At 46.7% G+C, this 14,140-nt stretch overlaps 2 protein-coding genes across 4 annotated transcripts in view; one reads left to right on the top strand and one right to left on the bottom strand.

Annotated features, from left to right (window-relative positions):
- The window catches only part of LOC119953681 (jupiter microtubule associated homolog 2-like), a 45,332-nt gene extending 41,009 nt beyond the window's left edge, over nucleotides 1-4,323 (top strand). For all 3 annotated transcript variants that reach the window (XM_038778206.1, XM_038778208.1, XM_038778207.1), the window contains one exon: nucleotides 3,877-4,323. In XM_038778206.1, the coding sequence (XP_038634134.1) occupies nucleotides 3,877-4,007 (131 nt within the window). In that variant the 3' untranslated portion in view covers nucleotides 4,008-4,323. The remainder of the gene's footprint in view (nucleotides 1-3,876) is intronic.
- Nucleotides 4,324-4,624: 301 nt separating this feature from the next.
- On the bottom strand, nucleotides 4,625-11,667 carry mrps7 (mitochondrial ribosomal protein S7). The gene is made up of 5 exons (XM_038778205.1): nucleotides 11,483-11,667; nucleotides 10,559-10,765; nucleotides 6,368-6,431; nucleotides 5,469-5,636; nucleotides 4,625-4,991 (listed from the first exon to the last, which is right to left on the bottom strand). The coding sequence occupies exons 1-5, from the start codon at nucleotides 11,599-11,601 to the stop codon at nucleotides 4,770-4,772; spliced, it is 780 nt and encodes a 259-aa protein (XP_038634133.1). The 5' UTR covers nucleotides 11,602-11,667; the 3' UTR covers nucleotides 4,625-4,769.
- Between the last annotated feature and the right edge of the window lie 2,473 nt (nucleotides 11,668-14,140).

Here is a 14,140-nt window from a genome sequence, read left to right as displayed (position 1 = left end):
ACTGGAATTGACCGTGCACTACTAGCCCAGGGGGTAGTAACACCATTGCTTCATTTGCTCTTGATGTTGCCCTACATCCTAGCACTATTTGTAAACTCACTGACCACAAACACTACTAAAATATCAAGCAAAGTTGCCAGACTCTTAACTTCCTCTGCACCTGTAGGGAAATGCTGAGGAGCTTGTAACTTTCAAGGCTAGAAACCACTTTTTAAAAATATAAATTTGGAGAACCCAATTATTTTTTCCAATAAAGGGCAATTTAGTGTGGCCAGTCCACTTAATCTGCATATCTTTGGGTTGTGGGGGTGAAACCCACGGGAGAATGTGGCTAGAAATCACTGTTGATGGTAGATAATCACTTAACATAACATAACTCTGCAATATATTTTTCCTATTTTAATGGTGGGGTTAACCTGCTGATTTTAAAATGGGTTGGTGTTCCCTTGAGGCTTACTGAACAGTTGTTCAGTCAGACTAATTTTGTACTGTGTTTCAGTTGCTTTGTGAGATTGAAGGCAGACCTTTCAGTAGGACTAGCATAACAATTGACTTTGTCAGTATATAACCTGTTCGTGCTGTTATTTATCTCAATTGGGCTATGCCATTTCCCTGTTGGTTACCACACTAAACTGTTGCTTAGACAGATACAGACATCTGGCAGAATCACAAATTTTGACATGGGACGTGAGTGTTGCTGGCTGGGCCAGCATTTCACATTTCCAATTGTCCTTAAACTGAGTGATTTGATCAGTCAGATAAGAGTAAACCACATGCTGTAGGCCAGACCAGGTAAGGATGGCAGATTTCCTTCCCTAAGACATTAGTGAACCAAATGATTTTCATGACCATGGTTTCATGTGCTGTGTTGGGATTTGAACCCAGGTCCCCATAATATTACCCTGGGTTCTGGATTACTAGTCCAGTGACGATACCACTAGGTCACCACCTCCCCCATCCGGTTAAGTGCTCCAACTTGGCAGACCCATCTGGTTAAGTGCTCTAAGTTAAACTTGGCAGAGTTCACTTGTGTTGGCACATAGAACAGTACAGCACAGAACAGGCCCTTCGGCCCTCGATGTTGTGCCGAGCCATGATCACCCTACTCAAACCCACGTATCCACCCTATACCCGTAACCCAACAACCACCCCCCCTTAACCTTACTTTTTAGGACACTACGGGCAATTTAGCATGGCCAATCCACCTAACCTGCACATCTTTGGACTGTGGGAGGAAACCGGAGGAAACCCACACGCACACTGGGAGGACGTGCAGACTCCGCACAGACAGTAACCCAGGCGGGAACCGAACCTGGGACCCTGGAGCTGTGAAGCATTTATGCTAACCACCATGCTACCGTGCTGCCCTATGGTCTTGTGTATAATCAATGACCGTTGTACCTCCATTGAAATGAATGAATCTCTTCCAGCTGATAATGCAATGTATTGAACAATGCACTGATTCCACTGTTGTGCAATACTAGGTCATTCTGGCATAGGAAATAGATTCTGACGTTATCTTCCCTCCCTGACTATGTACCTAGCTAATGTTTCACCGGTGATTTGTCAATTTTCTGTTCCACCTTTATTCAAATGTAATTTCTGCTGGAAAAATAGATGGAGTTCTTGCTCCTGCTGGTGGGAGGGTGTGGATGTAGAACATAGTGCAGAAGGAGGCCATTCGGCCCATTGAGTCTGCACCGACCCACTTTAAGCCCTCACTTCCACCCTATCCCCGTAACCCAATAACCCCTCTTAACCTTTTTGATCACTAAGGGCAATTTATCATGGCCAATCCACCTAACCTGCACGTCTTTGGACTGTGGGAGGAAACCGGAGCACCCGGAGGAAACCCACACAGACACGGGAAGAATATGCAGACTCCGCACAGACAGGGATCCAGCGAGGATTCCAACCTGGGACCCTGGTGCTGTAAAGCCACAGTGCTATCCACTTGTGCTACCGTGCTGCCCAGTATTAATAAGTGTCAATGTAACCAGAGGGTAGGGGCCTCAGGGTCTTGGTGTATCAGGGACACAGGTCACTCAACAGATAGTTGTGTATAACAATTGCTGTGTGAAGTGCTCCACTGGATACAACTATTGATATAACTATCAATAACTATTAGACCATGCGGTCAGAGGATGGAATCCGAAAGATGGGCAATAAAACTGTCTGCCTGAATTTGGATCTTGCTCTCCATTATACCACTGCCTCCCATTCATGACATGCAAGTGTCAGAATTTTCCTCCCCTCAATCCCTGGGAACAATGGGTGAAACGTGGTCAAGTACTGGGATCGAAGGGGTAGAGTGGGTTACGATGGTGGAGGAATCTTGTAAGGGGTCTAGTTTGAGGGCTATGGTGACAACAGATTTGCCACGTTGCCAATGGCTCAGAATAGGTATTCTGGGAGCCCGATGGTGTAGTCCATAGTGAAGATATGGAATCAGCTGAGGCATTTAGGGTGCTAACGCCACTGAGAATCATGGGTTTGAGCCGGGTGGGATGGATAGGATATACAGGAGGTGGACGGAAGTGGGGTTGGTCAAGGTGAGGGATTTGTATTTGGAGGAAGGGTTTGCCAGTCTGGAGGAGCTAAGGGCTAGGGTAGAGCTGCTGAGGGGGAGTGAGTTCAGTTATCTACAGGTTATTGCACAAAAGGTCTGGAGGGAATTGCCTAGGTTGCCAGGATACACCCTGCTGGAGTGATTGCTGCTTCTGTATGTGGAAGGGGAGGGAAGAATTGCGGATATATACAAGTGGCTGGGGGAGCAGGGAGGTGAGCGGATGGTGAAGATCAAGAAGAAATGGGAAGTGGAGGAGAGATCAATTGGGGAATATGGAGTGAGGCATTGCAAAGGGTAAATGGGTCCTCCTTGTGCAAGGATGAGCCAGATACAGTTTAAGGTGGTGCATAGGACTCTGGCAAAATAAATGGGTTCTTTCAGGGGGTAAGAGGTGTGGGTGGGGCCAACAAATCACACGCACATGTTTTGGGGTTGTGAAAAATTGGGAAGATGCTGGGTGGGAGTGTTTGCGGTCTTAGCTAGAGTAGTGGAGGAGGAGGTGGACCCGGACCCTTGTGATATTTGTGGTTTGAGAAGCTGGAGCTCATGAAGAGCAGGAAGGCCGATGTTGTGGCCTTTGCCTCTGATTGCATGGCGGAGAGATTTTTCTGGAGTGGCGGTCAGCATTGCCACTGGGGGTAGCAGCATGGTTGGGTGACCTGTATGACTTCCTGCGGTTAGAGAAGATAAAGTAGGTGTTAAGGGGCTCAGCAGGTGGGTTTGAGAAACGGTGGGGGATGTTTGTGTGACCGTGTTTGTTTGAGGAGCTGTTCGGGGGGGTGTTAAAACTGTACAGTTAATTGTTGAGAAGTATGTTTCCTGGGATGTTTTATCTGCTGTAACCTGTTTTTGATACATGTTTGTAATGAAATACTTTTTTTTAAAGTCCTGGGATTGACAGTAGTAACCTGAAATCTCCCAATTTAAAGGACGGTGATATCTTTGTCTAATATCACACTGACCTTTGGAAAGTGGATGGTTCTGGCCTCCATGCTAATCCAACCCCATTCTCTTGCTTGTTGCGGTAAGGTCCCTTAGTTTACTAGACAAATTTCAAGTGCCATCCCTCCTGCAAGCATCCAGCTGCCATTGCTGCACTTAACAGGTATTACAGGGAAAATGGGGACTTCTCTTGCTTGCAGTCAACCTTGTTCTAAATCTTATGCGTTGTCTAGTTTTACATCACTTGCATGATTAGATCATACCTTTCAAATAGCATATTAGATTAAACTGTATTTGTTTGCATAGCCTACTTCCTGTGTCAAGAGGCTGTGGTTTCTTGTTCTAACTCTTGTGTTTTTGTTTAGGTAATCGTGAAACTGAAAACCAAGTAGTGGCCCAGGGAATGAAGGAAGAGTCCACCCCAGTAATGCCTGCGGAACCATTTCGACCCAGAAAAATCCCACCTGGTGGTGTCTCCAGTCTTGTTCTGGGATAAACCCACCATTTACTACTTTATCTGAGTTGCAGACTGAATAAATGTTAATTTTATTGTGAACTGCAAAGTTTCAGCTCTACTGTTTTTGGTCTAGCACTTTACATTTCACTGTTTCATGGGTGCCTGCTCCATTTTCCTCAAGTGCACCAAACAACAGGCCTGCTGGGAAAGGCACAAAGGGATTCCTCCCTGTGATGTGGTTTTGAGTATGTTTATGTATTTCATATGTGACTTCAGCATAAATTCTGGCATTTTGAACTTTGTATTTGGGTATATTGGAATGATGTGATGCAAGTAAAAATTGTTCTCCAGATGAGACTTTTGACTTATCCTTCATCTCATTAATATGTCTATGCTAAGTTACTAAGCTATAGACTCTAAATATTACAAGAAGGAAACTAGAGCTGACAGAACAACTACCTTATAACTTTCCCCTGCTGAATTCTTTATCCACGCTTTTGTAACTTTTAAACTAGATTATTCCATTGCACATTCAAAATATTCTGCTTGTATCTTAGCAAGTCACATTCATCTATCATCCCCACAGTTTCAGCACAGCACATTCAAAATCTTCTGCTTGTATCTTAGCAAGTCACATTCATCTATCATCCCCACAGTTTCAGCACAGATGAGGTTTATTTTACAAAGTCTCATTATACAGCAATCCTCACTGAACAATCTGATGAAGACAAAAGTTGGAAAGTGACAGTCTGGGTGGAGAGCTCTGAACGGTCTCTGTTCAAATGCTCTCCCTGGCCAGTCTCACCACCACCTGTAGTGTGCATAGGCTCTATTTGCTTCAGCCATTTTGTGAAGGTCTCGTTTCCTCTTGATCACATTGCCCTCGTTATTAAACGCAGCAAGCAGCTCCTGCGACAACTTCTCATACATGTGAGTGCGCCGGTGCCGGTTCTCGCTGCATTCTGTAATAAACCATTTCATGGCCAGGAAGCGCCGGCGGTTATCAGTTAGGGGTGTTGGAACCTATATGAAAATATAGATATCATTAGTGAACCCAGTAAAGAGCCTCCCCATGCGCCCCCCCCCCCCCCCCCCCCCCCCAAGCAAAGCCCATAACCAAATATTCAAAGGGTCGACACTGAGGGAGCACTGTTGGGACGATGTAGAGGTTATAAAGGCAAGGATCAGCATTTCAGCAGCAGATGAGCTGAAGCAAGGGTTCAGGCGATGTTGGTGGAAATAAGTGATCTTGTGACGGTGTGAGTATTTGAGGTTGGAAGCTCAACTAGCAGTTGAATGTGACACCATAATTGTGAATAGATTTGCTTAATCTTGGGACTGTTGCCAGTGAGAGGTAGAGTTGGTAACCAGGGAATGGAGTTTGGAATAGGGACTGAAACAATGGATCCAATGTTATTTTAATTGAGGAAATTTACAGTATATAAGTAAGAACAAGATGAAGTGTGATATTCTGCACCCAGCAGCAGTGAACAGCCTTACCTGATAAGACTTTCCACCTCGCTGTATGTTTGTTAAACCGATGACCGGCATACAGTTCTCTAACGCTTGGTGGAAAATCTTGTGCGGGTTACACTCAATAGTGTCCTTCTCAGACTCTGGTGCTTTGTGGTAACTTTCAATCTGCTTCCGTTTAATGGTTTCAAAAGTCTAGGGGACACAATTATCTCATTAGCTCAGACCACATGATAATTTCAGTCTGCATTCCCCATTTTGTTCCCCAACATAACAAACACTGAGCACAAAATAAGCAGCTCTCAACCAGACCTGGCACAATGATGCACCAGACTCACTGAATGGATGATAGAGTAGGAGGAAACCACCACCGACGCCGGTGGGACCAGGTAAAATATCTACAACATCACTGACTCTGATCGTCCAAATTTGGGCTACTCGTAAATACATTTTGCAGTTCTGGTCTGTCGCTGTATAACACTGGGATACAGTACTGGTGGGGACAGGTTTGTCACTGACACGGGTACAGTACTGGTGGGGTCAGGTCTGTCACTATAACATGGCACAGTATTGGTGGGGACAGATCTGTCACTATATAACAGTGGGCCCAGAACTGGTGGGGGAAGGTCTCCCTATATAACACTGGGGTACAGTACTTTTTGGGGGGGGGGTGAAGAGTCTGTTACTGGTGTACTGGGAGCAAAGCTAAGGTTGAGAGTCATTTCTGAATAAAATGTGGTTTAATTGAAGTTTATGGTGTAGTTACACAAAATAAGCGCACCAACATGCAATCTAATCAGGGTCTGAGTGATGCTCCCTTTCCTGCATAGAGAGATTGTTTTCTTCATCTCTACTTGGTCTGTTACCCTCCCAAAATCACCAGGCAAACCCTACGGTTTACTGGACACAGAAAAAGCAGACTTTACCTTGCTCATGATTGATCTGGACAGTAATTTCTGACCTCGCTGCATCATCATGTTGATGAATTTGCTGAAAATATTGAAAGTTTTTTAAGTTATTTGCTTGGTTTTCTTGTAGGCTATTAAACATAAATGAGAGAACAGCGTGTTTGATCAGGACTGTAAACCAGAAACAAAGACCCAAAGTATGACTTGCACAGACTAGCTCCATTGGTTCACAGACAACCCAGATTTTAATTACTCCACCATCAGTGGCTGTCTCTTCACTCCCTAAGGCCTGAACTAAAATTCCTGCGGCACAGTGGTTGGCACTATTGCATCAGGGTGCCAAGGACCCAGGTTCGATCCCAGGTCACTGTCCATGTGGAGTTTGCACATTCTCTCCATGTCTGCGTGGGTCTCACCCCCCACAACCCAAAGATGTGCAGGATAGGTGGGTCATGCTAAATTGCCCCTTAATTGAAAAAAAAATTGGGTACTTAATTTTTTTAAGATTCCTTCCATCTTTCAAACCTACTTCTGATCTGTCCTTTTACTTTTTTCATTTATGGGATGTGGGCACGGCCAACATTTATTGCCCAATCCCAATTACCCCTGACAAGGTGGTGGCGAGCTGCCTTCAACTGCTACAGTCTATGTGGTGTGGATACACCCACAGTGCTGTAAAAGGGGCTCCAGCATTTTACAACATAGAACATAACAGCGCAGTACAGGCCCTTCGGCCCTTGATGTTGCGCCGACCTGTGAAACTACTCGAAAGCCCTTCAACACTATTCCCTTAAAGCTATGTCCGCTCGTGCTAGCCATCACCATCCGAGGAAAAAGGCTCACTGTCCACCCTATCTAATCCTCTGATCATCTTGTATGCCTCAATTAAGTCACCTCTTAACCACCTTCTCTCTAACGAAAACAGCCTCGAGTCCCTCAGCCTTTCCTCATAAGATCTTCCCTCCATACCAGGAAACATCCTGGTAAATCTCCTCTGCACCCTTTCCAATGCTTTCCACATCCTTCCTATAATGCGGCAACCAGAACTGTACGCGATACTCCAAATGTGGCCGCACCAGAGTTTTGTACAGCTGCAACATGACCTCATGGCTCCGAAACTCAATCCCTCTACGAATAAAAGCTAACACACCATACGCCTTCTTAACAACCCTGTCATCCTGGGTGGCAACTTTCAGGGATCTATGTACACGGACACCGAGATCTCTGCTCATCCACACTACCAAGAATCTTGCCATTAGCCCAGTACTCTATTAATGTTACTCCTTCCAAAATGAATCACCTCACTTTTCTGCATTCAATTCCATTTGCCACCTCTCAGCCCAGCTCTGCAGCTTATCTATGTCCCTCTGTAACCTGCAACATCCTTCTGCACTGTCCACAACACCACCGACTTTAGTGTCACCTGCAAGTTTACTCAGCCATCCTTCTATGCCTCCTCCAGGTCACTTATAAAAATGACAAACAGCAGTGGCCCCAAAACAGATCCTTGTGGTACACCACTAGTAACTGAACTCCAGGCTGAACATTTCCCATCAACCACCACCCTCTGTCTTCTTACACCTAGCCAATTTCTGATCCAAACTGCTAAATCATCCTGAATCCCATGCCTCTGTATTTTCTGCAATAGCCTACAGTGGGAAAATCTTATCAAACGCTTTACTGAAATCCATATACACCACATCAACTGCTCTACCCTCGTCTACCTGTTCAGTCACCTTCTCAAAGAACTCGATAAGGTTTGTGAGGCACGACCTACCCTTCACAAAACCGTGTTGACGATCCCTAATCAAATTATTCCTTTCTAGATGATTATAAATCCTATCTCTTAAAAACCTTTCCAAGACTTTGCCCACAACAGAAGTAAGGCTCACTGGTCTATAGTTACCGGGGTTGTCTCTACTCTCCTTGAACAAGGGGACAACATTAGCTATCCTCCAGTCTTCTGGCACTATTCCGGTAGACAATGATGACATAAAGATCAAAGCCAAACACTCAGCAATCTCCTCCCTAGCTTCCCAGAGAATCCTAGGATAAATCCCATCCGGTCCAGGGGACTTATCTATTTTCACACTTCCCAGAATTGCTAACACTTCCTCCTTATGAACCTCCAGACCTTCCAGTCTAGTAGCCTGTATCTCAGTATTCTCCTCGACAACATTGTCTTTTTCCTGTGTGAATACTGACGAAAAATATCCATTTAGCACTTCTCCTATCTCCTCTGACTACACGCATAACTTCCCACTACTGTCCTTGACTGGCCCTACTCTTACCCTAGTCATTCTTTTATTCCTGACTTACCTATAGAAAGCTTATAGGGTTATCCTTGATCCAACCTGTCAAAGACTTCTCATGTCCCCTCCTGGCTCTTCTTAGCTCTCTCTTTAGATCCCTCCTAGCTAGCTTGTAACTCTCAAGCGCCCTAACTGAACCTTCACGTCTCATCTTTACATAAGCCTCCTTCTTCCTCTTGACAAGTGATTCAATTGCTTTAATAAACCACGGCTTCCTCACTCGACCACTTCCTCCCTGCCTGACAGGTACATACTTATCAAGGACATGCAGTAGCTGTTCCTTGAACGAGCTCCACATTTCAATTGTGCCCAGCCCCTGCAGTTTCCTTCCCCATCCTATGCATCCTAAGTCTTGCCTCATCGCATCATCATTGCCTTTCCCCCAGCTATAACTCTTGCCCTGCAGTATATACCTATCCCTTTCCATCGCTAAAGTAAACGTAACTGAATTGTGGTCACTATCACCAAAGTGCTCACCTACCTCCAAATCTAACACCTGTCCTGTTTCATTACCCAGTACCAAATCCAATGTGGCCTCACCTCTTGTTGGCCTATCTACATACTGTGTCAGGAAACCCTCCTGCACACATTGGACAAAAACTGACACATCTAAAGTACTCGAACTATAGCGTTTCCAGTCAATCTTTGGAAAGTTAAAGTCCCCCATAACAACTACCCTGTTACTTTCGCTCCTATCGAGAATCATCTTTGCAATCCTTTCCTCTACATCTCTGGAACTTTTCGGAGGCCTACAGAAAACTCCCAACAGGGTGACCTCTCCTTTCCTGTTTCTAACCTCAGCCCATACTACCTCAGTAGACGAGTCCTCATCAAACATCCTTTCTGCCACCGTAATACTGTCCTTGACTAACAATGCCACCCCTCCCCCTCTTTTACCACCTTCCCTGAGCTTACTGAAATATCTAAACCCCGGAACCTGCAACAACCATTCCTGTCCTTGCTCTATCCATGTCTCCGAAACGGCCACAACATCGAAGTCCCAGGTACCAACACATGCTGCAAGTTCACCCACCTTATTCCGGATGCTCCTGGTGTTGAAGTAGACACACTTTAAACCACCTTCCTGCCTGCCGGTACACTCCTGCAACCTTGAAACCTTACTCAGGACCTCACTGCTCTCAACCTCCTGTATACTGGAGCTACAATTCAGGTTCCCAACCCCCTGCTGAATTAGTTTAAACCCTCCCGAAGAGCATTAGCAAATTTTCCCCCCAGCATTTTGGTACCCCTCTGGTCCAGGTGTAGACCATCCTGTTTGTAGAGGTCCCACCTCCCCCAGAATGAGCCCCAATTATCCAGGTATATGCAACCGAGCAACAGTGGAGGAACAATTAAATAGTTCCAAGTCAGGCTGGTGAATCACTTAGGAGGGGAACTTGCAGGCGGTGGTGTCCCCACGCACCTGCTACCCTTGTCCTTCTAGGTGGTAGGGGTTGTGGGTTTGGAAGATGCTATTGAAGGAGCCCTTGGTAGGTTGCTGCAGTCTATCTTGTACATAGTACATACCACTGCCACTGTATGTCAGTCTAACATTTTGCTTCTGATAATGCCCTTACAAAGCATCTTGGGAAATTTCACTCTGTTAAACCTGCTACATAAACCCAAGTTGTTGGTTAAAATCAGAGATGCACAAACGACCAGAAATTAAAGACATCTCAGAGGGTTGAGGTGCCAGGGGAAATTACAGCAATAAGGAGGAGTGAAGCCACGGAAAACAATGATATCCATTTTAAAGTTAAAGCGTTGCTGAACAAGGAGCCAAAGTAGTTCAGTGCGCACAAGCAGTCAAGGATGAGCAGGTCTTGGTGTACGTTCGGACATGAATGACAGGGTTTTGGATGAGGGGCAGGTGGGGAGATGAAGACTACTCACTGACCTGGTCAAGGGGTCACTGAAGACACTGCTGCTCTGGTTAATCGTTGCTGCTTTAATGGGTCGAACTGCCCTGAGCTCTAGTGCTGCACTTTCCTCTGGCCCAAGCTCAGTAACCATGATCCGGTGCCACTCCTTGTTAAGCTCCGGTTCCAAGTAATGGGGGTTGTATCGAGACCCCCGCACAGGAATCACCCATATCTGGGGTGGGCTAATGAGAAAACAATTCAATGTCAGGTGACAAAGGCCAGCATCCCTCCTGCACTTGCATTCAATACCCAGCCCCCCACCTCACTAGCTCCCTTAACCACAGCATTCCCCTCCTGCCCCCCCTCCCCTCCCCTCACTAGCTCCCTTAACCACAGCATTCCCTCCTGCCCACCCCCCCACACTCCCTCCACCTCACTGACACTCCCATCCCGCGGACATCTATACCCCACTGCACACATGCTGCCCCGCCACCCAAACAGCCCCACCCTCCCCACCTGCTACAGCCTCACAGTCCCCAAAGCCTGCACTCCACCCCATAACCACCGACCCCACTCTTCCTCCCAAACACCCCCAGACCTCTCTGACCCTGACTTGAGATCCCTCAACGCCACCCTTCCCCAACCCGGCCAACGCACGCACACACAGCCTGTCCCCACACCCACCACTCCTAAACACACCCCATCATCCCCTCACAGACCGATTCTCCCCCCAGCCCCGATTCTCCTCATCCTCCGATTCTCCTCCCATCCCCAATTTTCCCCATCCTTCGATTTTCCCCCTAGCCCCAATTTTCCTCAGCCCCGATTTCCCCATCCCCAACCCCTGTTTCTTCCCGCATACCCAGATCTCCCCCCCAAAAAAATAATAACCTACTAACCCGATTCCTCATCCCACTACGGGATCAGGACAAGATCTAGGGGTAAAACCCCCGACTCACCCGGGTATCGAGCCCCTCCTGTTCAGACAGCCTCCCCCGGCCCTGATCACAGGTCCCAGCTGCGACCTCCAGCTCCAGCCCGCCGCCATCTTGAGCGAGGCATTCAGGACCCCGGCCATAGCTGCCCCTGCCGCGCCTGACTGCCCCGTTGCCTAGCAGCCGGATTTTGGCGTCCTGCAGGAGGGAGCTGTCTACTGCATAAAATCGCTGCGCAAAAAGGCCGTCGGACCCATCTTACCTATACTGGCTCTTTGAAAAAGAAGCTGCCTTTTGTCCATAGCTCTGTAAGTTTTGTCATGATATGCAAACATGCAACCAATTAACACTCAGTGGACACAACCAATGGGCAGTCAGGACACTCAGAGTTGGCATCACCACAAGGGGGCATGACATAAACACTATAAAAGGGATGAGGCACTCACACCCTGCCTCTTTCCACAGAGAGACATCTGGAGAGTTAGACAGGGTTGATCATCAGCATCACACCCTAGCACGTTAGACTGGTACAGTTAAGCTGGTACAGTTAGACTGAGTTACTACAGTTAGATTAGCAGCGAGTCGAACTCACTTGAGAACTGTGTTAATAGTTCAATAAACTCATTTCAGAGTCTGGAGCATCCTTTAGTTAAGACTGCATCAAGTAAAAGCCTGTGTTATCCGAAGCAGCATAACACAAGTTTCTCATCCTGAATTCTCTAACCAACTCCCTTTTGAAATTATTAATGCAATCAGCTTCCGTAGAAACCTTCCGGATTCTGGCAGCTCAGAGAAAATATTTCTCGATCTTATTTTCAGTGATGTGAAATCTATAGGGCGCGATTCTCCAAGGTCGCGCCGGTTGGGAGAATTGCCAACCGCGCCATTTTATCGCACGACACCAGTCCGGCGCCGTCCTGCTATTCTCCCAACCAGCGAGATTGGCCCCGTCGAGTTCTGCGCCACGCCAGCCAGAGAATCGCACGAGACACTCAAAACGGCGATTCTCCGGTACCCCCGCCATTCTCTGGCACGGATGGGGCGAGCGCGGCTCCAACCCGATAGGTTCCTTCACTGGGGGGGCCTCCGATGGGGTCTGGCCTGCGATCGGGGCCCACCAATCGGCGGGCCGACCTCTCTAAAGGAGGACCTTCTTTCCTCCGCCGCCCCGCAAGATCCATCCGCCATCTTCTTGTGGGGTGGCCTTGGGGAGGACGGCAACCGCACATGCGTGGGTGACTTCATTTACGCGACGCTGGCCGCGTCATTTACGCGGCGCCGCTTTTTACGTGGCGCCAAGGACCAGCGCGCGTAAAATATGCGATGCTGCTTCTAGCCCCCAGGGGCGGGGGAATAGGAGGCTGGGAGCGGGCTCCAACGCCGGAGTGAAACACTCCGGTTTTCATTCCGGCGTCGGGACTTTGTCTCCATTTCGGAGAATCGCACCCATAGGCTCTGGTTATTGACCTATTCCCTCGGAAATAACTTCTGTGATTTTTCTTTCTCTAATGTTGACTATCTATCTCAAAAATGTCTCTAATGGATCACCTCTGAACCTTCCCTGTTCTGAGGAGGACATTCCTAACTTTTCAGCCTCTCCTCATAACTGAATTCCTCATCCTTGGTAACATCCTGGTTAACTATCTCTGTCCCCTTTATGAAACCTTTTCATCTATCCTGAAAAGTGGTGTCCACAAGAATTGTCCACAATATTAACCTGAAGTCGAATGGATTTATAAAGTTCAAGCACAATCTCTTTTGCGAGATTCTGTGGCTTCCCTGCGGCGAGTTTCTCAATGGTGGGAGGCAGCCCGCCATTGGTCAGCAGCAGGATCTTCTGGTCCCTCCATTGTCAATGGGATTTCCCATTGAATCCACCCCACACTGTCGAGAAACCGAGGCAGAGGTGTGTCGTCGATAGGCCGAGAAGATCTCATCCTTTGTTTTTATTCTATTCCAGTACTTATAAGCCCAATGTGCTTTAAAGCCACCCTTTCAATTTACCCTGCCATCATTAAGGATTAAATGGACACCAAGATATTTTTGTTCATTAGCGTTTTGAAAATCCTGGTATTTACAATATACTATCCAGACCATATTAGTCCTCTAGTGCATCACCTCACACATCTCCACATTGAACACTAGTTGTGATGTTTCTGTCTCTTTTGTCAACATCCTGAAGTCTATAACTATCCTCATCATATCTGCTAAGTTTTGTATCATCTGCAAGCTTTATAATAATGCCCCCCTACATCTGAGTCTAGGTTGTTGATAAAAACTGTAAAATGATGAAGCATCCTTGTTTGGTGAGACAGGGGAGCTCATTGTTATTCTTAGAGACACAGGATCAGCACAGTCACTGATGTTGGTAGGTGATGGAATTTCTCTCCAGAAAATTTGCTGAATAAAAATTTAAAACATGTGTTAAATTCTGTAATTGTGAGGTTGGCTCATAATTTGCCTGCTGATTTTTTATTGGGAAACGGTTTGACCGGGGATAAGGTTAAGGTAGGTTGCTGACTCCAGTGGTTTCAGGAAAACCCGTTGTGGCTGTTGAAACTGAAGTTTTACAAGAAAAGCCGAGTTCCATTGAAGAATCCAGGCTTCCTGTAACCCTGCTGCAAGAATTGATATTTTGACTAAAGATGCGTGGAAAGGGTCAGAAACCCAGTCTACTAATTT

The sequence above is a fragment of the Scyliorhinus canicula genome, chromosome 18, assembly GCF_902713615.1.
Source record: "Scyliorhinus canicula chromosome 18, sScyCan1.1, whole genome shotgun sequence".
Taxonomy (NCBI): Eukaryota; Metazoa; Chordata; class Chondrichthyes; order Carcharhiniformes; family Scyliorhinidae; genus Scyliorhinus; species Scyliorhinus canicula.
The sequence above is the reverse complement of the archived record's forward strand: the minus strand, read 5'-3'. Positions and strand labels throughout refer to the sequence as shown.